The following is a 21855-nucleotide window of genomic DNA, read 5'->3' as shown; positions in this document are numbered from 1 at the left end:
GGGAGATTCAGCGATGGTAATGCCATTGAATGTCAAGACGATGGTTAGATCCTCTCTTGTAGAAGATGGCCATTGCCTGGCACGTGTGTGGCGTGAATGTAACTTGCCACTTGTCAGTCCAAGCCTGGATATTGTCCAGGTCTTGCTGCATTTGAACAAGGACTGCTTTATTATCTGAGGAGTGACGAATGATGAACATTGTGCAGTCATCTTCAAACATCCCCACTTCTGACCTTATGATGGGAGGTCATTGATGAAGCAGCTGAAAATGGTTGGGCCTGGGACACTAATCTGAGGAACTCCTGCAGTGATGTCCTGGAGATGAGATGATGGACCTCCAACCACCACAACCATCTTCCTTTGTGCCAGCTATCACTTCAACCAATGGAGAGTCCTTCCCTCGCTTCTCCCCTCCGCCGATTCCCATTGACTCTTTTGCTAGGGCTCCTTGGTGGCATAATCAATGAGATGCTGTCTTGATGTCAGAGAGAGAGCGAGAGAGAAAGAGAAACAGAGAGAGAAAGAGAGAGAGATCCAGCAACACCACCCCCACCATCATTCTATATTGGATGAGAAAATAAGAGAGAGTTGGGTTGGAGAACAAGACCAGGGGTTGAAAGGTTGGTTTGGCATTTGATGGAAGGGAGATTTGCCAGAGTTGAGGTTATTTCAGCTTGTTTGACAGAATGAGGGCTGCAGGGCGGATGAGCTAACTGAACTTGGCACCGTGGTACACTAATGCACCAAACAGTTCAAGCGGGGGAAGCCAAACGTAACATACTGGTAGTAGGGGATTGAAACTGTTCTTTACAGCAATGATTACGATGCCTGCCACCATACCAAGGTTTCGGATATCCATTCAGGGCTTGAAAGAAGCTTGGAGTGGTGGTGGTCCATGTACGTACGAACAGCATAGGCAGGATGAGGAAGGAGGTTAAATAGTCAGAATGAGCTAAGTACCAAGTTAAAATGCAAAAGTTCAACAGGTAAAAGTTCTCTCGATTATTACATGAGCCACTTGAAAATTGTCATAGGGAAAATAATATTAGAGAAATTAATGTGTGGGTGGCACGGTTGCATAGTGGTTAGCACTGTCGCCTCACTGCACCGAGGACCCAGATCCCAGCTCCAAGTCACTGTCCGTGGGGAGTTTGCACATTCTCCCCGTGTCTGCGTGGGTCTCACCCCCACAGTCTAAAGGTGTACAGGATGGGTGGATTGGCCACGCTAAATTGCTCCTTGACTGGGAAAAAAAATAATTGGGTATTCTAAATTTATTTAAGAAAAAGAGAAATTAATGTGTGGGCTCAAAGGCAGGTGTGATACAAGAGTAGGTTGCAGTTTGCATGGCACTGGCACCAGTAATGGGGAAAATGGGGCCTGTACCACTGAGATAGTTGATACCCAAACCATGCTGGGACCAGTGTTCCAACAAACTGCATAATCAAGAAAGTAGAGAGGATTTTTGTGGTGGCAAGGGATCAAATTTAGGAAGCCGAAGAGTAGAGGCAAGGCAAGAAAGAAAGGTACTAATATTGGAAATGATACAAGATTCCGTGACAGGAAGAGATAGGGTTTACAAATCCAAGAGTAAAGTCAACAGATAAGACTAGAAGTTACAAAACGAATAAAAAGAACAAAAATAATGGTTCGATATCTGAATGCATGCAGCATTGAAACAAAAAAAAAACACTTGAACTGTTAGCTCAAATGGAAAGAAAAGCAGCATGACCTAATAGCCATTTGTCAGAAAAGTATGGTGACAAAGCACGAGAGCTGGCTAGACAAACCTGCTATTGTTCGGAGATGTCAAGAAAACGCATATAATTGCACAAAGATGAATGGAAAGTCAGAAAATTGGGCCGGATGTAAAAAATAGCAACGAATGACTGAAAGATTAAAAAGAGGGAAGCAAAAGTAAGAAAAAAATCTTGAAATATAAACAGACAGCAGTTTCTATAAATATGTATAAAAGAAGTTAACAAAGCGAGTGTTGGTCAGACAGACCGCAATTCTGGGAAATTAACATGGAAATAATGAATTAACAGATGAATTGTATACATATTTTGTATCTATTTCACTACAGAGGATACAAGTTACATCCCAGAAATAACTGCAAGTCAGGAAATGGTAGAGACGTAATACCAGGGACGTGTTGCTGGTTTGCAAGACAAGTGATACAGTGCTCATGCTGGGGCCTCAATATTGTACAATTTATGCAAGACTCGAATGAAGGGACTGAGAGTATGGTAGATAAATTTGCTGATGACGCAATGATGGGTCAGAAATTAAGTTGTAAGACATAACGAGGCTACAAAAGTGATACTCGTGAGTGAACAAATAGAGTATAATGTGGGAAAATGTGAAATAGTTCATTTGTAAGGACTTTTTAAAAATCGTCTAAATAGTGAGAGATTGCAGAGCTTTGACATGTAGAGAAATCTGGGTGCGCTAGTGCATGAATCACAAAAGGTTAGTATGGCGATACAGCGTGAAATTAAGTTATTGTTTATTGTGTGGAGAATTGAATACAAAATTAGGGAGGTTATGCTTCAGTTATACAGTATATTGATGAGAGCGCATCTGGAGTATTGTGCTCTTAATTATGGAATGTAAGGATATTGGAAGTGGTTCAGAAAAGGTTTACTAGACAAATACTTAATTCACTATAATTTCACCATCATTTTCAAGACATTCAGGGCCAAAGTACAACTGCAAAAACTAACACAGAACATGCTGCGTCTAATTTTTCCTCGCATTTGCAGTCACTGGCCACCTCTCCATCCACCCCGACAACTTCAGAAAGGTTCCTAAAAGCACACGTAACTAATGTGGTGTTGGTCATGCCTCTGGTACAGAATAAGTGTCGAACCTCATCGCCAAAACTGATGCACATTGAGCACGTTTTATGCCCCAAAATGAGAGAAATTAACATGAATTCTGAATAACTTTGGAAATGGCTCATGTCAGATACCAGCCCAATAATGAGGACCACAATACAAGAGTTTGACACCCATCCTTAACGCAGAGGGTATTATAACACATTAAATTCACACTGTACCCTTGCAAATGTTTATTGCTGATGGGAAGCAATTGAAATGGAATGCATTATATCCCGCAGTATCGTAGCAAAATTTCTTATTTTAGTAAGACTACACCCCCCCCCCCAAAAAGAACCCAGTTTTAGTTAGGCATCTAATCAGTGATATTCTACGCAGAGTTCAGTTAAAATATAACAATAATTACAGGTCACTCTTCCTCACGCACCAGCCGAATGACACAAGAGATCTCTGATCAAGTACAGTAGTAACACATTCAAAACTTAAAATGGCTTCCACATCATGTTAAGATACAAAATATGTTACAATTGGATCATCAAAGGTGCTGATGGGGAGCATATGATTGTGCTGAAAGTTCTTATCTCCGAGTGGCAGAAGGTTCAACCACTCATGTTTATGCAGGAAACTCAGCGCCAAGGAGAGTGCAACACACTCACCAGATATTGTCAAATTACTTTTAATATTCATCACAATGAACATAAAGAGATAGCTACATCTTGGTGACGGAAAAAAAAGAGGGCAAATTATATGAAATGTTACTGTGAAACAGCAAAACGAGTTTAACTTTGAAGCTAATTGGCAACTTGCCTGGTAGCAGACTCTAACCAAGGAAAAAAATACACTCACACCCAACCCACAAATGACGGGCAGAACTAGCTCCCTGCTGCAAGGAATCTCCATGAAATTTGGGCATTCTCAATATTATCCCAAACAGACATGAAGACACTGCACAAACTGACCTTTGCAGCCTCAGTTTAGCAAACTCAGCGAGGCTGCAACATGATTTCAAACTGGGGTAGCGGCCACTCCCTATGAAAGCTTTTCTCTAACTTTAGCTGTATTGATTGTTCCAAAGCAATCCTACAATAGATTTGAAATGACAGGGGCTTCTCAGCGCACTATGTGTTTACATACATGGCACTGCATCAGCAGAAAATGCTGAGCCTGAGGTATCAGTTTAGTAAATGAAAAGCTGACTGCATGGTAGGTAAAATGGAGAGAGCAAGCTATTAAATGAGTTCAATCACTATTTGAGAAGTGCCAGGCACGATTATTATGCAGTTGAAAGATCCATGCCACTGTTACTACATCCCTCCAGCTGTTACAAGTGCAATACAGCTAGGGGAAATGTTTGCAGCCAACCTCCCCATTGCCCACTCCTGTGAGACCTGCCAACTCCAGTGCACTGGTTGATTTGAGTGCAATTAAAAAGTACATAAGCTTCTATGTAGCAAATGAAATGATCCATTAACAAGCAAATACACAATTACAGAACTGTTGGACCCGATTTGTTTCTCCCATATCATGTTGTTGAACAATATTTCCCCCTTGCAATCACCTAGTTAAAAACTCATAAAACTAACAATTGTGTCATTACTCTTTGGGGTAGCATTTCTTAGTCTGAGCCCCAATTAAGACTTCAGATGAGATTGGTGGAACACAGAAATGCTCAACCAGGCCACATGCTGAAAGATTGGAGAAGCTTAGACACTGCATGGGGTGTTCCGTGATTGGGTGAACACCCTAATTACTGAAAGCACTCCTACTATCTGCAGCTTTGACTGGGAATTCATGTACATCCACTGACGTTTAATCGGAACATCTCAATGCACTGAATGGCCACACCAATTTATCAATTTCACCTTTGAACTCTGTGCCATCCAGCCCCCTGATGGCCTCCATGGCATCTTCACTCCTCTCCATGTGCACGAAGGCGTAGTCCTTAACGATATCGCACTCCAGGACAGGTCCATACTCCTCAAACTTGGCATGCAACTCCTGGCTGGTGCAGCTACCGCTCACATTACCCACATGCAGTTTGGTAGATATCTTGGACACACCCTTGCTAGCCTCCACATTGATGGAGACCCCATGCAACTTGTAGTGGTGCAGGTTCTCAATCGCCTCCTTTGCTGCTTCCCGATCCTTCATATGCACAAAGCCATAGTTCTGTTCAGGGGTAAGATGTTGAAATTAGATGTGCAAGATTAACAAATCTCCAGACAGTCTGATTAAAATCTCTTCCTCCAATGTCAATTATGGTGTGTTTCACTGGACAATATATATGTACCAATCATCAGTATCTTGATAAAGTGACAACACGGTGACCAGGGAATACCGGTGGACGTGGTGTATTTAGACTTTCAAGGATCTGTACTAGAACTCCAACTGTTCACATTATATATTAATGATTTGGAAGCAAACTAAATGTATTATTTCCACATTTGCAAATGATTGGGTGGGAGGCTGAGCTTTGAGGACGCAGAGATACTTCAGCAGGATTTGGACAGGCAGTGAGTGAGCAAATGCAGTATAATGAGGATAAATGTGAGGTTATCCGCTTCAGTCGCAAAAATAGGAAGGCAGATTATTATTTGAATAATTTGAATTGTATTATTTGAATTGAGAGAGGTAGATACTCAAGTGAGACTTGAGCATCAGTTGCTGAAAGTAAGTGCGCAGGTACAGCAGGCAGTAAAGAAAGCAAATGCTATGTTGGCCTTCATAGCGAGAGTTTTGCTGTCCTTATCCAAGGAAGGATGCTCTTGCTATGGAGGGAGTGCAGCGAAGGTTTACCAGGCTGATTCCTCATATGAGAGTGTCGCAATCCCAGGAGAGACCAAGTCAGTTAAGTTATATTCACTGGAGTTTGGAAGATTAAGAGGGTCCTCCTAAAATTCTAACATGATTAGACAGGGTCGATTCAGAAAGAAAGAATGTTCTTGATGGCGGGGAGTCCAGAACTAGGGGTCATAGTTTGAGGATAAGGGGTAAACCTTTAAGGACTGAGGCATGGAGAAATATCTTCACCCAGAGAGTGGTGAATCTGTGGAATTCAAAACCACAAAAAGTAGTTGAGGCCCAAACATTGTGTAATTTCAAGGAGTTAGATATAGCTATTGGGGCTAAAGGGATATTGGGGCAGGCAGGGGAAAGAGGAGGCTGGATCAGGGTATTGAACTTGATGATCAGCCATCATCACAATGAATGGCAGAGCAGGCTTGAAGGGCCAAATGGACTCTTCCTGCTTCTATTACTAAGTCAGAAGAATTGATCCATCATATCTTTGCAGAGAAGAAAAAGGAACTAACCGTCCTCTCTGCAATTTCCAATTCTTGTTCACATCCTTGTACGTTACAGTCCATCAAGTATATATCCAAGCATATTCTAAAAGTCATGTGGTTTTCTGTCACCACCGCCCCTTGAAGCAGCGAGTTCCAGACCCAGGTTTATATCTCTTGATCACTCTAGAGATCCCTCATAATTTTATCTACCTGGTAAATCTCACATGTGATGCTCAGGTTTGCAAGCAAAAAGGCTGCTGGTCAAAATCAGATCTGTAGAAAGCCAGGATTAATCTGACCGAGGGGGATAAGGATTATTACTATTAAAGATAAAGATTATAAAACTAGTTGAAGGGTGGAAACAATTGGCCACTTGTCAACAAGACTGAGCGCTTTCCATCCATCCTTGTCCCAAGTGTTGGTTGCGCTGTGAGCAATTTTTCTCCACTGATGTCAAAATCTCTGCTGCCCTCACTGCCCATATCAAAAGTGGCTGAACTGCCAATGTCTTGTTGGTGCTGCTGAAATGTAGGGTGTGGAGTGTGGCGCAGGAAAAAGTATTATACATCATAGAATTTACAGTGCAGAAGGCCATTTGGCCCAATGAAAGATCACCCTACCCAAGCTCACACCTCCACCCTATCCCTGTAACCCAATCTAACCTTTTTTTGGACACAAAGGGCAATTTACCAATCCACCTAACCTGCAAATCTTTGGACTGTGGGAGGAAACTCCGCGGAGCACCGTATTGATTAGGACATTTCTATAGCTTTGAATGCAAATCAAGAGATTAGAAATCCAACGCAAACAGATCAAATGTATTGAAGGAAGGAAAAGGGAAGTGGATTGTGGAGCTATGGCGTGCCCAAAGGCCAGCACCAGTCGTGGGGGATGGCTGCAGGAACCTGTCAGGGGGACCCACACCCATAACTCAGCAGCAGAGCGCCTGTGAGAAACCAAGTACCCCCCACCACCACGCCGCAGCAATGGAGCCCTCCGTTGCCATCGGAACAGAGTCACCCTCCTCCATTGCCATAGTAACGGAGTCACCTCCCCCTTTCCATGGTAACTGAGTCACCCCCTCCAGTTGCCCCCCCCTCTTCCGTTGCCACAGTAACTGAACCACCTCCCATTCCGTTGCCACAGTAACTGAACCACCCCCCCCCATGCGTTGCCATGGTAACTAAATCCCCCATTGTCAGGAACTGAACCATTCCCCATGTTGCCACAGTAACTGAACCCCCCCCCTTGCCACTGTAACACACGTTGCCACAGTAACTGAAACCCTACCCCCCATTGCCACAGTAACTCAACCCCCACCCCCCATTGCCACTGTAACTCAACCCCCACCCCCCCATTGCCACTGTAACTCAACCCCCACCCCCATTGCCACTGTAACTCAACCCCCACCCCCCCATTGCCACTGTAACTCAACCCCCACCCCCCCCCCCATTGCCACTGTAACTGAACCCCACGTTGCCACAGTAACTCAACCCCCCGCTTCCCACATTAACTGATCCTTTCCGTTGCCAATTTAACCGATTCCCTCCTGCTATCAGTTGAGTCCAAGCCACGCTCTCACCTTGATCAGGTCGCACTCGCTCACCGTGCCGTACTTCTCAAACAGGGCCCGGATCTCATCTGAGGTCGTCGGCCGTGGCAGATTGCCCACGAAAATCTTCACCATTTTTTTTTTCAACGCCCTTTCTACCAAGAAAAGGAGAAACCTCGAGTTAAAAAGAGTAGGAACGAGGAGGTGGTGGTGGTGGTGGTGGTGGTGGAGGAGGAGGATGGGTGGAAAAACGCAAGACACAGATCTCCAAGCAGAAGCTTTCAGCTTCACTTTTCTCGCCCGCCGAAGGAATAAACAAAATGGCGGAGCGGATCCCTTTCCCCCCGTTCCCGGTTACCGCCCACCCCGCGCTGTGATTGGATAGGACCTCACGTCAATCGGTCATCTTGACCGTCTTTGGCGCCTATTGGCCTAATCCAACCGCCCCTCCCATGCTCCGATTGGCGGCGGACCTATCAATCATCGGGCCAGGTTCGTCATCCCGCCTCCCAGTTCTCCCATTTTAACAATGTCGTTGGTGCTGGTTGCCGCCAAGAGATGACTGAGATTTGAATTGTAAACTGCCAAACATTTGGCGGGCTGGGTTGGGAAGCGGACGAGTTGTAATAATTTACAGAAAAGTGAAAAATAAAACTAGTGTGCTATGCTGTTGTATCACTGAAATTTTTTTTTTAATTGCGACTAAACGCCGAGGAAAGAATACGCTTAAATAATCACTCACTTCAAGCACCCGTGAGGGCATTGTGCAAACCACAGACTTTCAATTGTTGTGTCATGGTTCATAGAATTTAGAGTGTAGAAGGAGGCCATTCGACCCACTGAGTCTGCACAGGCCCTTGGAAAGAGCACCCTACTTAAACCCACACCTCCACGCTATTCCCATAACCCCACTCAACCTTTTGGCACACTTAGGGCAATACCTAACTACACATCTTTGAACTGTGGGAGGAAACCCAGGCAGACAGGGGGAGATGGTGCAGACTCTACACAGACAATCTGTGAAGCAACCGTGCAGTAGTGATTTGAATTTTCCTTCTCTAGGCTCTGGCCGTCAGGGAAATCGATCATTCTTGTTACCTGCTCGAGGCATGTGGGATTTGTATGTTGATAATCAACTTGTTTGTCCATGTTATTAATGATGTGGCGATGCCAGTGTTGGACTGGGGTGGGCACAGTAAGAAGTCTTACAACATCAGGGTAAAGTCGAACAGGTTTGTTTGGAATCACTAGTTTTCGGTGCGCAGCACCTTCATGTATTATTAATGTTTCATCTTTTTTTATTATTCATTTAAAGGATGTTGGCGTCACTGGTTAGGCCAGTGTCTAGTGATCCCTAGTAGCCCTTCAGAAGGTGGTGGTGAGTTGCCAACCTTCTTGAACTGCTCCAGTCCCAGACGTGTAGGTACACCCACTGCTTTTAGGGTGGGAGTTCCAGGTTGTTGCCCTGTGTTGTTGACAGTGAAGGAACAATGGTATATTTCCAAGTCGGTGGTGAGTGACTTGGAGGGGAACCTCCAGGTTGTGGGGTTCTCAGGTATCTGCTGCTCTTGTCCTTCTAGATGGTAGTAGTCGTGGGTTTGGAAGGTGCTGTCGAAGGAACCTTCGTGAGTTACTGCAGTTTATCTTGTAGATTGTAAACACGGCTGTCACTGTTTGTCGGTGGTGGAGAGTTTGAATGTTTGTGGAAGGGCGGGCAAACAAGCAGGCAGCTTTGTCCTGAATGTTGTTGTGCTTCTTGTGTGTTGTTGGAGCTGCACTGATCCACACAAGTATTACACTACATTCCTGACTTGTGCCTTGTAGATGGTGGACAGGATTTGGGGAGTCAAGAGGTGAGTTACTTGCCGTAGTATGCCTCACCTTTGACCTGCTCTGGTAGCCACAGTATTAATATGGCTAGTACAGTTCAGTTTCTGATCAATTGTAACTCCAGAATGTTGATTGTGGGGCATTCAGCAATGGTAATGCCATTGAATGTCAAGAGGAGGTAGTTAGATCCTCTCTTGTAGGAGATGATCGTTGCCTGGCATTTGTGTGGCATGACTATAACTTGCCATTTCTCAGCCTAAGCCTGTGTATTGTCTTAGTCATGCTGCATTTGGACATGGACTGCTTCAATACCTGAGGAGTTGCGAATGGGGCTGAACATTGTGCAGTCATCCGTAAACATCCCCACTTCTGACCTTATGATGGAAGGGAGGTCATTGATGAAGCAGCTTAAGATGGTTGGGCGTAGGACACTACCCTGAGGAACTACTGCAGTGATGTCCTGGAGTTGAGATGATTGACCTCCAACCACCATAACCATTTTCCGTTGTGCCAGGTATGACTCAAATGAATGGAGAGTTTTCCATTGACTCCAGTTTAGCTAGGGCTCCTGATGCCATACTCAGTTATATGCTGCCTTGAAGTCAAGGGTAGTCGCTCTCACCTCACCTCTGGCATTCAGCCCTTTTGTCCATGTTTGAACCAAGGCTGAAATGAGGTCAGGAGCTGAATGGCCCTGGCGGAACCCAAACTGAATATCTGCGAGCAGGTTGTTGTTGAGTAAGTGCCGCTTGATACCACTGTTGATGATGGAGAGTAGACTGATAGGTCGGTAATTGGCTGGGTTGGATTTGTCCTGTTTCTTGTGTACAGGAGACAGCTGGGCAATTTTCCACATTGCAGATAGATGCCAGTGTTGCAGCTGTACTAAAACAGTTTGGCTCGTGATGTGGCCAGTTCTGGAGCACAAGTCTTCAGTACTATTAACGGGATATCGTCAGGGCCATAGCCTTTGCAGTATCCAAAGGCTAAGGGCCTTGTAGCCATCAGGTGCCAGCGTGAGACACATCAAAGAGTGAGTTTGGGAGCTTGGAATTTGAAGCTAGGTGGGAATTCAAGGCTCGGTGGGGGGGAGATGCTTTTTAAACCCTTGATTTGTTACACTCAAATTTCCAGTGAGTGGCCTTGCCCTGCTGCAGGTGACTACAAGAGAGAGAGCTGATTGGTGAGTAGCAGGTAAGGCCGGTAAATCCTTCACATCGGGAGTGGAGCTGAGCAAGAGAAATCCAGAGTGCAGTTAGGAAAGGTAAGTGGTACTCTGTGTCTGTGTTTCTCTCTGTGTTTTCAAATTGTGGGAGGAAAAAAAAACTGAGAAGTAACATCACAGTAAAGCTGTGGCCTGATTGCCTGGTAGGGAATCTGTGTTAGATTTGAAAAACATATGGAAAAAAACTAATTAAAACTAATGAATTCACTACGTAGAGGAGTAACTAAACCTGAGGGTTGAGATGAGTATTTCCCATTTAATTTTACAGTAGAAATCTAGCAGCAAGGACCACCTAGTTAATTGTAACTTTAAAAGTATTTATTTTAAACAAATAAACCAGAGCTGAAATGTCGCTTAGCGGGGTGCAGTGCTCTAACTGTGAGATGTGGGAGATCCGTGACACTTCCAGAGTTCCGTTTGACTACATCTGCAGGAAGTGTAACGAATGGCAGCTCCTCACAGACCGCATGGTTCGGTTGGCGCAGCAGTTGGATGCACACAGGAGCAGATGGTGGAAACCATCATAGATAGGAGTTATAGAGACGTAGTCACACCCAAGGTGCAGGCAGACAGATGGGTGACCACGAGAAAGGGCAGACAGTCAGTGCAGGAATCCCCGGTGGCTGTCCCCTTCTCTAATAAGTATACCATTTTGGATACTGTTGGGGGGTATAGCCTACCAGGGAAAAGCAACAGCTGCTAGAACAGTAGCACCACAACTGGCTCTGTGGTTCAGCAGTGGAGGGCAAAGTGCAGTGCAGACTTGATGGGCCGAATGGCCCCCTTCTGCACTGTATGTTCTATGTTCTAGGAGGTTTGCTGGAGTCACTCGGGAGGATTTAAACTTGTGTGGCAGGGGAGTAGGATCCAGAGCATTAGCTTAGAAGGTATAATAACAGAAGGGGAAATAGAGAACACAAATCAGAGAACAACAATCTCACCCTATCTGCTCAAATGCAGTGGTATGAAGTGTATTTGTTTCAACGCCAGAAGTATAGCAGGTAAGGTAGATGAACGTAGAGCACTGATTAGTACTATGATGTTGAGGCTACCACAGAAACATGGTTACAGGAAGGGCAGGATTGGCAGCTGAACATTGGAGGATATAGATGCCCTGTCCAATGAAGGCAAGCATTCTGCATTCTTTCTTGACTATCTTGTCCACTTGTGTTGCCACTTTCAAAGATGTGTGAATCTGTATGCCCAGATCTCTCTGACTTTCGATATTCCGAAGAGTTTTGCCATTTATGGTATATTTCCCCTCTATGTTAGATCTAACAAAATGCATTACCTCACATTTGTCCGGATTAAACTCTATTTGTCATTTCTCTGGCCGAGTCTCCAACCTATCTATGTCCTGCTGTATCCTCTGACAATGCTCAACACTATCTGCCACTCCACCAACCTTGGTGTCATCCACGAACTTACTAATCAGACCAGCTACATTTTCCTCCAAATCATGTATGTACACTACAAACAACAGAGGCTCCAGCACCGTTCCCTGTGGAACACCCTTCCACTGCTACCCTCTGCCTTCTGTGACCGAGCCAGTTCTGTATCCATCTTGCCAGCTCACCTCTGATCCCGTACGACATCACCTTTTGTACTACTCTGCATGAGGCACCTTGTCAAAGGCTTTACTGAAGTCCATGTAAACAGCCCTCCCCTCATCAAATAGCTTTGTCTCCTCAAAAAACGCAATCAAGTTAGTGAGGCACGACCTCCCCTTCACAAAACCATGCTGTCTATCGCTAATGAGTCCATTTGTTTCCAAATAGGTATAAATCATATCCCTAAGAATTCTCTCCAATAATTTACCTACTGCCAACGTGAGGCTCACCGGCCTATAGTTTAATGGGTTATCCCTGCTATCTTTTTTAAACAGCGTTACCACATTAACTGTTATCCAGTTCTCTGGGATCTCACCTGTTGCCAATGAGGATACAAAGATGTCAATCAAGACCCCAGCAATTTCATAGATACATAGAATTTACAGTGCAGAAGGAGGCCATTCGGCCTATCGAGTCTGCACCGGCTCTTGGAAAGAGCACCCCACCCAAGTCCACACCTCCACCCTATCCCCATAACCCAGTAACCCCACCCAGCACTAAGGGCAATTTTGGACACTAAGAGCAATTTAGCTTGGCCAATCCACCTAACCTGCACATCTTTGGACTGTGGAAGGAAACCAGAGCACCCGGAGGAAACCCACGCAGACACGGGGAGAACGTGCAGACTCCACACAGACAGTGACCCAGTGGGGAATCGAACCTGGGACCCTGGAGCTGTGAAGCAATTGTGCTAACCACCATGCTACCGTGTTGCCCCATTTCCTCCCTTTCTTCTCTCAACATTCTGGGGTAAAACCCACCAGGCCCAGGAGACCTATCTACCTTAATGTCTTTTAAAACACCCAATATCTCCTCCTTTTTCATGTCAACGTGACCCAGACTATCCACACACCCCACCCAAGAATCATCTTCCACATAGTCCTTTTCTTTGGTAAACACTTATGCAAAGTGCTCATTTAGTACCTCGCCCATTTCCTCTGGCTCAACACATAGATTTCCCCACTGCCCTTAAGTGGTCCAATCCTTTCCCTGGCCACCGTCTAGCTTTTTACATATGAATAAAAAGTTTTGGGATTCACCTTAATCTTACTTGCCAAAGACTTTTCATGATCCCTCCCAGCCCTCCTAATTTCCCGCTTAAGGAAATTCCTGCTGTCTTCATACTCCTCTAGGAGGAGTACAACCTCCCCCCTCAGAGTAAAAGCAGAACAAATAATCATAACACCAACTAGCCCCCCCATATCCAATTCTAATAGTTAAGATAAACAAAGAAGAACAAACTCTAAAATGCCCAAAGGCACCCCAACAAATCAAAAATATCACATGCCCACCCCCCAAACAGACATCTCACAAGAGATATTGTTCACAGTTCGCTCGACCCCAGTACATGTTTCTGTACAAATGCGTCTGCCTCCACTGTTGCATCACAACAGCAATCTTTCCATTCACAGATTACTTCGAAGCGTGCAAGGTACACCACACCAAATTGAAAGTTGTTCTGCCCTTGTTGAATGCTGCAAGCCTCTTAGCTAGCTCTGCTCCCACATCTTGGTAGAGCCTCATGGCATGGCCTTCCCATTTATAGCCCCGATGGTCCTTCGCCCACCGCGGATCCTTTCCTTTTCTTGGGAAATGTTGTAGCCACCTGGGTTGGCCACTTCCCGAGTTAAAATGGAGAACCGCAAAGACTAAAGGGAAATTCAACCAACACAGGCCAAAACGAGTAAGTCCAGAAATCCTGTGTATTGGAACTTGCAAAAACCAGACAGCACTGAAACCAGCAGCCATCTACATAGTAATGAGCGATTCCCAGGCACAATTGATACACTTCAGGTGAATAAGGCCAAGCCAGACTCCTCGGCGCCAGCAGGAGCCAAGACAAAGGAAGGCCAACGGACATTTAGGAACCGCCTAGCGATCAGGGAACCGCTCCAGTATTGGAGAAATCGATCCAAGTGATCGGAACGCAGTCCAATAACTTGGAACCAGGTACGGGGTCCGCCCCAAAGGGCGGGAAGCCCCTGGGGACTATAAAGTAAAGCCCCCAAGCTCAAATCATCCTTCTTGCCAGGGTCACTCAACAACGCGAATCAACCCCTGAGAGTGAACTGCCCAGCTGCGCACCAACCAAGTAAGTCTCCAGTCAACGCTCGCTACGAGATAGGCACTCCTAGCTACAAGTCCATACCAGCTTTTGAATCCTGCAGACTCAGGACCTGAACAAAAGGCCATTTGTTCCCCTGACCTGGTGGGCCAATTCCAAAGCTAAGTATAGGCCTTTTAGTGATAGAAATAGTCTAGAAAGTAGAGTTATATGCATAAGTAGCGACTTACTGTATATAATAAATGTGTTTTGATTTGAATCTTACTAATTGGTGTGTTGAGTTATACTTGAATTTGAACCTCATGGCGCTATCATACAGATACCTGGCGACTCTAGAGCAAAGGTTAAACAAATAGAGCAAATTACGAATTAAGAGCCAACCAAAAGTTAGCAACATATTACTGGCGACATTCTGACGGGACCCGACTTAGAAGTGGCTTAACCACTCGGGAAAACCCAAAATTTGAATTAGAATCCAATTGGGAACAGAAAAACCACAAATGTTCAAGCAGTTCTGATCAATCCTCGTAATTCGGAAGTATGTTAATGCAGGCGTAACTAACGGCTATAACGTAAAACTTTTTTGTTGCGAAAAACTGTTGAGAGTTTGTATTCCGGAAAATAGCGAAAGCCGTACCCGTAATTACAGCAATGCCTTAGTACCCCTCATTCCAAATTTTAAGAGAGTATTTAGAGAGGAAAGATGGCAATGCAGGCAATGCAACGCCTCATGAACCCTGAAGAATTCGTGGTCGCAGCGACCAGCAGTAGAGTAGGTCAGTGTCCCGTTTGGGAAGAGGAAATCAGGAAATATCTCAAAGGGAAAGGATGGCCCCTTTGGAGTGAATTCTGTAACAATGAGGAAACAGGACCCGGGAGTATAGGACATACTTGGTGGGAGAACCTGTCAGAGATTCATAAGAAAAGCTTGGGAAAAGCTCGCAAGCTGATGGCAATCGTGTCCTGTCTGGCACAATTGCAAGGCACAGAGGAGGTCGTTCGGACACTCCGTAAAGAGGTAGAAGGAATACATTGAATGAACAAGGTCGATGTAAGTGAGGTTGAGAAAGAGAACATAGAGTTCAGAAGGAAGTTAGCAGCAAACCGTGACCTAATTATGGGACGCGTGCGAGAAAATCACACCGTTCCTCCCCAGCTCAGACCCCCGCCACTTTGTTGCTAGAGTAAAGCAGCAGGCGACCATGTACGGCCTGGATGAGCATGAGCACGTGAAGCTCACAGTTTTGAGTGTAGACCCTTCAGTCGTAGCAGCCCTTCCCAACCCACAGAATGTAGGAGGAGGCACCCTTGCAGAGATGCATGCAGCGATCCTAAATGCGATCGGCTACAACAGAGGTGACCCAGTAGAAGGCCTGAATAAGTGCAGGCAGGAAAAGATGGAACACCCCACAGCGTTTGCTGGACGCCTGTGGATTCACTTTACATCCGTTTTCGGTAATCTAGACCACGCCCATTTGTCCCAAGAAGGTATGGCCAAATGGACCTGTACCCTTATCTCCCATGCCACACAGGCAGGACAAATAGCCTGTTCCAACTATGACCCCTCAGAAGAAGCGCATAATGAGAAATGGGTTTTAAAGAGATTGTCCTGCACCTGGGGCAATCTGTCCAAAACAAACCTGCAGTTAGGAAACCCGAGGAACAGCAGGCAGAAGCAGACATCCAAGCGGTGAAAACGCACCAGAACCCTGCATGGGTGAACGAGGGCAGGAACAGCCCCCCACAAAAGCCACAGGAGTGTTACAACTGTGGACAGTTAGGACACTTTGCACAAGAATGCAATGCCCCACGAAAGCCACAGAGAGCCCAGCAGGCAGGCACTCTGAATAAGAATAGGACAGAGCCCATACATAGTGTGAGCACCCGTTCAGACCAGACAGACCTGAACGGAACTGACTGACGATGTTCAGGCTTCCCACCTGGGTCTGTGACACCCTTTGGGATAGGTCCGGCCGACCGGTAGTTGCAGCAAAAGTACGGGGCCAGCCCACCGAATTTCTCTGGGACACAGGAGGGTCCCGCACCACAATAAATTCCTCCACCATGTTCCAAAAAGACACGTGGCCCACAACAGCCACAATCACCCTCAGCGGCCTCACAGGCCACTCACAACAGGGACACATCACCGGCCCAGGACCCATTGAAATCGGCAACATCACCACCAAGCACCCCGTAGTTTTAGCCGACCTGCCCCACACAGCAGAACACATTTTGGGCATCGATTTTATGAATTCCCACAACCTGTCCTTTGATCCAGTCAACCAGTGTGTCTGGAAAATGGCAAAATCCGCAAGAGCCCCCACAACGCTCACAATAGGTGAATACGCAAACAAGATTAGCGCAGTTGGCGAATTTTGGTTTGACCCGACCACGATTAGCAGAGACAAGCAGGTTAGGGCAGTTCTGCAGAAGCACAGGACAGCATTTGCAACCCACAAACACGACTGTGGCCAGATGACTGGTTCCGTTCAAATCACAGGACCTGACCTTAGACCCCAAAAGCAATTCGGATTTCCCCAAGAGGCAGAGGGAGAAATCGCAAAAATTATCGACAGCTTATTAGAGCAGGGCATACTCAGATCAGTAGTCTCCCTAATAATGCCCCAATTTGGCCAGTGAGAAAGCCCGATGGATCATGGCGACTGACCAGCGATTACCGGGAACTCAACAAAGTCACCCCCGCAGCAGCACCCACGGTAGCCACAGGTCCCGAGACCATGCTCAAACAGGGACTCAACTCACGATATTTTATGGTTTTGGACATCAGTAACGGATTCTAGTCCATTCAATTGGCAAAAGCGTGCCAATACAAATTTGCCTTCACTTTTAAAAATCAGCACTACACGTGGACATGCCTTCCACAAGGATTCCACAACTTCCCCTCCATTTTCCACCGGCAGCTGGCAAATGGTTGGTCAAAATCTTCTCGCCCCGAATGTCTAGTCCAGTATGTGAACGACCTATTACTGCAGACAGACACCAAGGCAGAGCACATCGAGCTTCTGTCCGAACTCCTGGAACTCCTACAGCAAATTGGATGCAAAGTAAACCCCCAAAAGGCCCAGATTTTGGAAAACAAAGTGACATATTTGGGTACAATTATCACGCACGGTAAACGCGAGATTGAGCACAAAAGAATTGACTTGATTGCCAAATTGCCCCTTCCCCAGAATGTTTCAGCCCTCCGGTCGTTTTTAGGACTGCTTGGCTACTGCCGAAACTACATTGACAGTTTCGCCAGCAAGGCAGCACCCCTCTCAGAACTCCTAAAGAAAGGAGCCCCCTTGGGAATGGCTTCTGCAACATACGGATGCTGTGGATGCTTTGAAAAGAGCACTCATTGCAGCCCCCGCACTACAAGTTCCTGACCCGCTTTCCACCTACGCTATAGAGATAGCTAGCACAGAACGTACCCTTTCGGCCGTGCTCCTCCAGGAACGGCACGAACAGTTAAGATCCATTGCTTATGCCTCCAGACTTTTAGATCCTGTGGAGAAGGGATTTTCGGCCTGTGAAAGGCACCTGCTCGCAGTTTTCTGGGCAGTTCAGTATTTTTCCTACATAACCGGACTAAACCCCATCTCAATGCTCACAGACCACACCCCCACCCACCTTTTATGAGCCGGACGACTTAAGGACGGTACAGTCAGCCAAATTAGATGGACCTTTCTTTTGCAGGGACGGGACATCACTGTTAAAAGGACCAAGACCCACACTTTCTTAGCCGATAACCTTCAGTACCCAGGCACCCCCCATGAATGTGAAATCATCTCACCGCACCACAACACAGGCCCCTTTATTGCGAAAACACCCCCCAGAAAGATAGGTAGTTCACCCCAGAGCCCACAGACACGTGTTAACCCTTAAGGATATATGTGGATGGTTCTTCCACAGTATTAGAAGGGAAGCGCATTACAGGATGCGGCACATATGTCGAGGACGCGCAGGGATGCGCTCTGGAAAAGATCGCCTTAAAGCTACCAGGCCACTTAGGCGCGCAGGCGGCAGAACTAGCAACCGTTGCGTATATTATAGATCACCCAGATTCCTTACCCAGCCCCGCAGACACATACTCGGACAGCCGCTATGTCTGCAACAGCCTTACAGAATTCCTACCCCTGTGGAAAGCAAGAGGATTTGATTCCGCAGACGGAAAACCCCTCCCTTAAGCCCCATTGCTCCGCCACATTTTAGAGAAAGCATAGGACAGGACCTTTGGTATTGTTAAAGTTCGCGGTCACCACCGTTCCTCCCCCCCCCTGGAAATGTAAAAGCCGGCGCATAGGCCAAAGCAGGTTCCAGGCATGGATATTTTTGGACACCCACCGAAAGCGCACCAGTGAATGCAGTTCAGGTCTCGCATCGAGGATTTAGTGCAGGCCCAGAAGCAGGATAGCAATCTCAGGAAGATTTTAAAAGGACAATTTACAGCACCCTCTGATAGGTTAAAAATGCACTGACCACACATGACGGTGTGGTGTTAAAAGACACCCTTTATGTGGTTCCTGAACAGGACAGGAATCAACTTATTTGTTTATTCCATGACAGTCATGGACATCAGGGAATTGATCCCACTGCAGCCCTCCTCAGGCAGCTCTGATGGTGACCAAGTTTAAAGGAAGATGCAACACACTACGTTGAGAATTGCCTTATTTGTGCCAAGAACAATCCGGACAGATACGCAAAGAAAGTGCAACTTCGCCACACCCGCCCCATGAATGGCCCCTGGACTAACCTCCAGATCGATTTTATAGGACCATTGCCCCCTTGCTGGAATGGTCACAAGTACGTATTAGTCGTCATAGACACTTTTACGAAATGGGTAGAGGCATTCCCATCCAGAACGAACACGGCAAAGACCACCGCAAAGATCTTAACGCACCACACCTTTACGAGATGGGGACTCCCCCACAGCATTGAATCCGACCAAGGTTCCCATTTTGCGGGACATGGCATGAAGAACGTCCTCACGATATTTGGCATTACCCAAAAATTCCACATCGCATACCACCCCCAGTCAAGTGGTATCGTGGAGCGCATGAATCGGACCCTAAAAGCCACCCTCAGAAAAATGGTCCAACAAAACAACACCACTTGGGATTCAGTCCTCCATTTTGCGCTGATGTTTTTGAGAAATACTATTTCAACATCCACAGGTTGCACCCCACATACTCTCATGACCGGACACCCCATGAAAGGAATTGGGGACAAGGAAGAAACAGAGCGAGGCCTGTTTTGACAAGACAGTGCATGCGACTGAGTTTGAGGTAGGACAGCAGGTCATGCTCTCAATTTACAACCCCAGCACATTCCTGTCACCAAAATATTCGGGACTGTACTCAATTGCAGACAAAGTAAGCCCCTCCGTGTATAAAATTAAGTACCCCAACGGAAAGACTGTGTGGTTCCATATTAACCAGTTAAAGGCATATGGGCCACAGTCCAACCACGCACACCACGTCATGCTCGACGCAGCAGACCACGACCCGCCCACAGCCAACGTAACCCTACCCTCCCCCCAATACGCCCACCACATCCACGGACTCGCCCTCGACTCCACCCCCAACCTCTAGACTCCGCCCCGGAACGCCCACAGACAGCAGCAGCAGCGCCAGCGACTGTGACTCAGAAAATAGCCACAGCATGCCTCCCTACTATCCCCAGGCAACAGGACCCACACCCAGTGAATCTGACCACGATTCAAGTGATCCCTTCCTCATCACATTCCTCAACAAACCCCACCAAAGACCACTGCCCTACGATGACGATTTCGTCCCCACAGAACTAGACACCACCTTTTGGCACCGCGATAATTCATACAGGCTTGTCCGGAATGACGGATGGACCCCAAATCGCACCATGCAGCCCTATCAGCCCTTATACATTCGAGAGTATGGCATCTGGTAGAAGATGACAATTTTGAGTCTGACTCCCAAAGCGAGAACCCCTTTGCGACCCTGTTCGCAACTGATAACTGAGGTGTCCAGATGATGTTAAAAAGGAACCTCTTGGGAGAAACGGTGTCCTTTCTGATGGAACCTGCAGCATGTTTAATGTTGTTTGTGAGTGTATTTTGTGAAATGTTGTTTGTGCACTCGGAAGTTCCATGGCCGCACGCCATATTTGTCGGCCAAACCTATGAAAACTTGCCAGCACGCTCATTAGCAGAAACCGCTGAGAGCTTGCCAGCTCCCGTTCATAACTGCTCTTCTGGTTCGAAGGTAGTACCAATACGGCAACCCCCACGATGTCTACATTTCTTGCCCGTTCTTGCCGGTTGCTCAGGCAGTGGAGAAACGGAATTGGTCTCCGCCCTGCCTGAGGACCCCCTCTGGTCAGCCACGCTCGGGTAGAGCACACACGGCATCGGTCACCGTCCTACCCGGGGATTCCATCCAAATCTTACCCGTCGCGGCCCATATGCACCTCATTTCGGCACTCTTTTTAAAAAAAAAATATTTTTATTAAAAGGTTTTTAACAACACAATTTTTCCCCCTTACAAACAATAACTCCCCCCCCCCCCCCGCACCCCCCCCCCCCCCCCGTAACAAAATAACGCAAAATCACCCTGAGCAAGATATATACATGGCAAGATGGTATATTTACATAGCTTTATACACTGGCTCTTGGCCGCACGTGTCATTTCTCCCCACCCTCCATGCCATCTCCCGCTCGTCCATCCCCTCAAACAATCTCTCGTTCCCCCCCCCCACCCCCAGGGTTGCTGCTGCTGCTGACTGACCTTCCTCGAACGCTCCGCGAGATATTCTAGGAACGGTTGCCACCGCCTGTAGAACCCCTGCGCAGACCCTCTCAAAGCAAACTTAATCCTCTCCAATTTTATGAACCCCGCCATGTCGTTTATCCAGGCCTCCAGGCTAGGGGGCTTCGCCTCCATCCTCAATAGCAAGACCCTTCGCCGGGCTACTAGGGACGCAAAGGCCAGAATGCCGGCCTCTTTCGCCTCCTGTACTCCCGGCTCATCCACTACTCCAAATATTGCTAGCCCCCAGCTTGGCTTGACCCGGACTTTCACCACCTGGGATATTACTCCAGCCACTCCTCTCCAGTACCCCTCCAATGCCGGGCATGACCAAAACATATGGACATGGTTCGCCAGGCTCCCTGAACATCTTTCACATCTATCCTCTACCCCAAAGAACCTACTCAGCCTCGCTCTCGTCAAATGCGCTCTGTGAACCACCTTAAATTGTATCAGACTGAGCCTGGCACACGAGGAGGTGGTATTAACCCTACCCAGGGCGTCAGCCCATAGCCCTTCCTCAATCTCCTCCCCCAGCTCCTCCTCCCATTTACCTTTCAACTCTTCTACTAGCGCTTCCCCCTCTTCTTTCATCTCTTGGTGTATTTCCGACACCTTGCCCTCCCCGACCCATACCCCCGAGATCACCCTATCTTGAACTTCT

The 21855-nt window shown here is 46.8% G+C and overlaps 1 protein-coding gene across 3 annotated transcripts in view; it reads right to left on the bottom strand.

The window, feature by feature from the left end:
* The window catches only part of LOC140390319 (RNA-binding protein 4B-like), a 156054-nt gene extending 148044 nt beyond the window's left edge, over positions 1-8010 (bottom strand). The window contains exons 1-2 of one of the 3 annotated variants that reach the window (XM_072475377.1): positions 7707-8010; positions 4703-5009 (exon numbers count right to left, since the gene is read on the bottom strand). In XM_072475377.1, coding sequence (XP_072331478.1) covers positions 4703-5009; positions 7707-7811 — 412 coding nt within the window. In that variant the 5' untranslated portion in view covers positions 7812-8010. The remainder of the gene's footprint in view (positions 1-4702; positions 5010-7706) is intronic. The other 2 variants (XM_072475376.1, XM_072475375.1) reach the window with 2 other exon arrangements.
* Between the last annotated feature and the right edge of the window lie 13845 nt (positions 8011-21855).

The sequence above is a fragment of the Scyliorhinus torazame genome, chromosome 14 (genome assembly GCF_047496885.1).
Source record: "Scyliorhinus torazame isolate Kashiwa2021f chromosome 14, sScyTor2.1, whole genome shotgun sequence".
NCBI classification, from domain to species: Eukaryota; Metazoa; Chordata; class Chondrichthyes; order Carcharhiniformes; family Scyliorhinidae; genus Scyliorhinus; species Scyliorhinus torazame.
The sequence above is the reverse complement of the archived record's forward strand: the minus strand, read 5'-3'. Positions and strand labels throughout refer to the sequence as shown.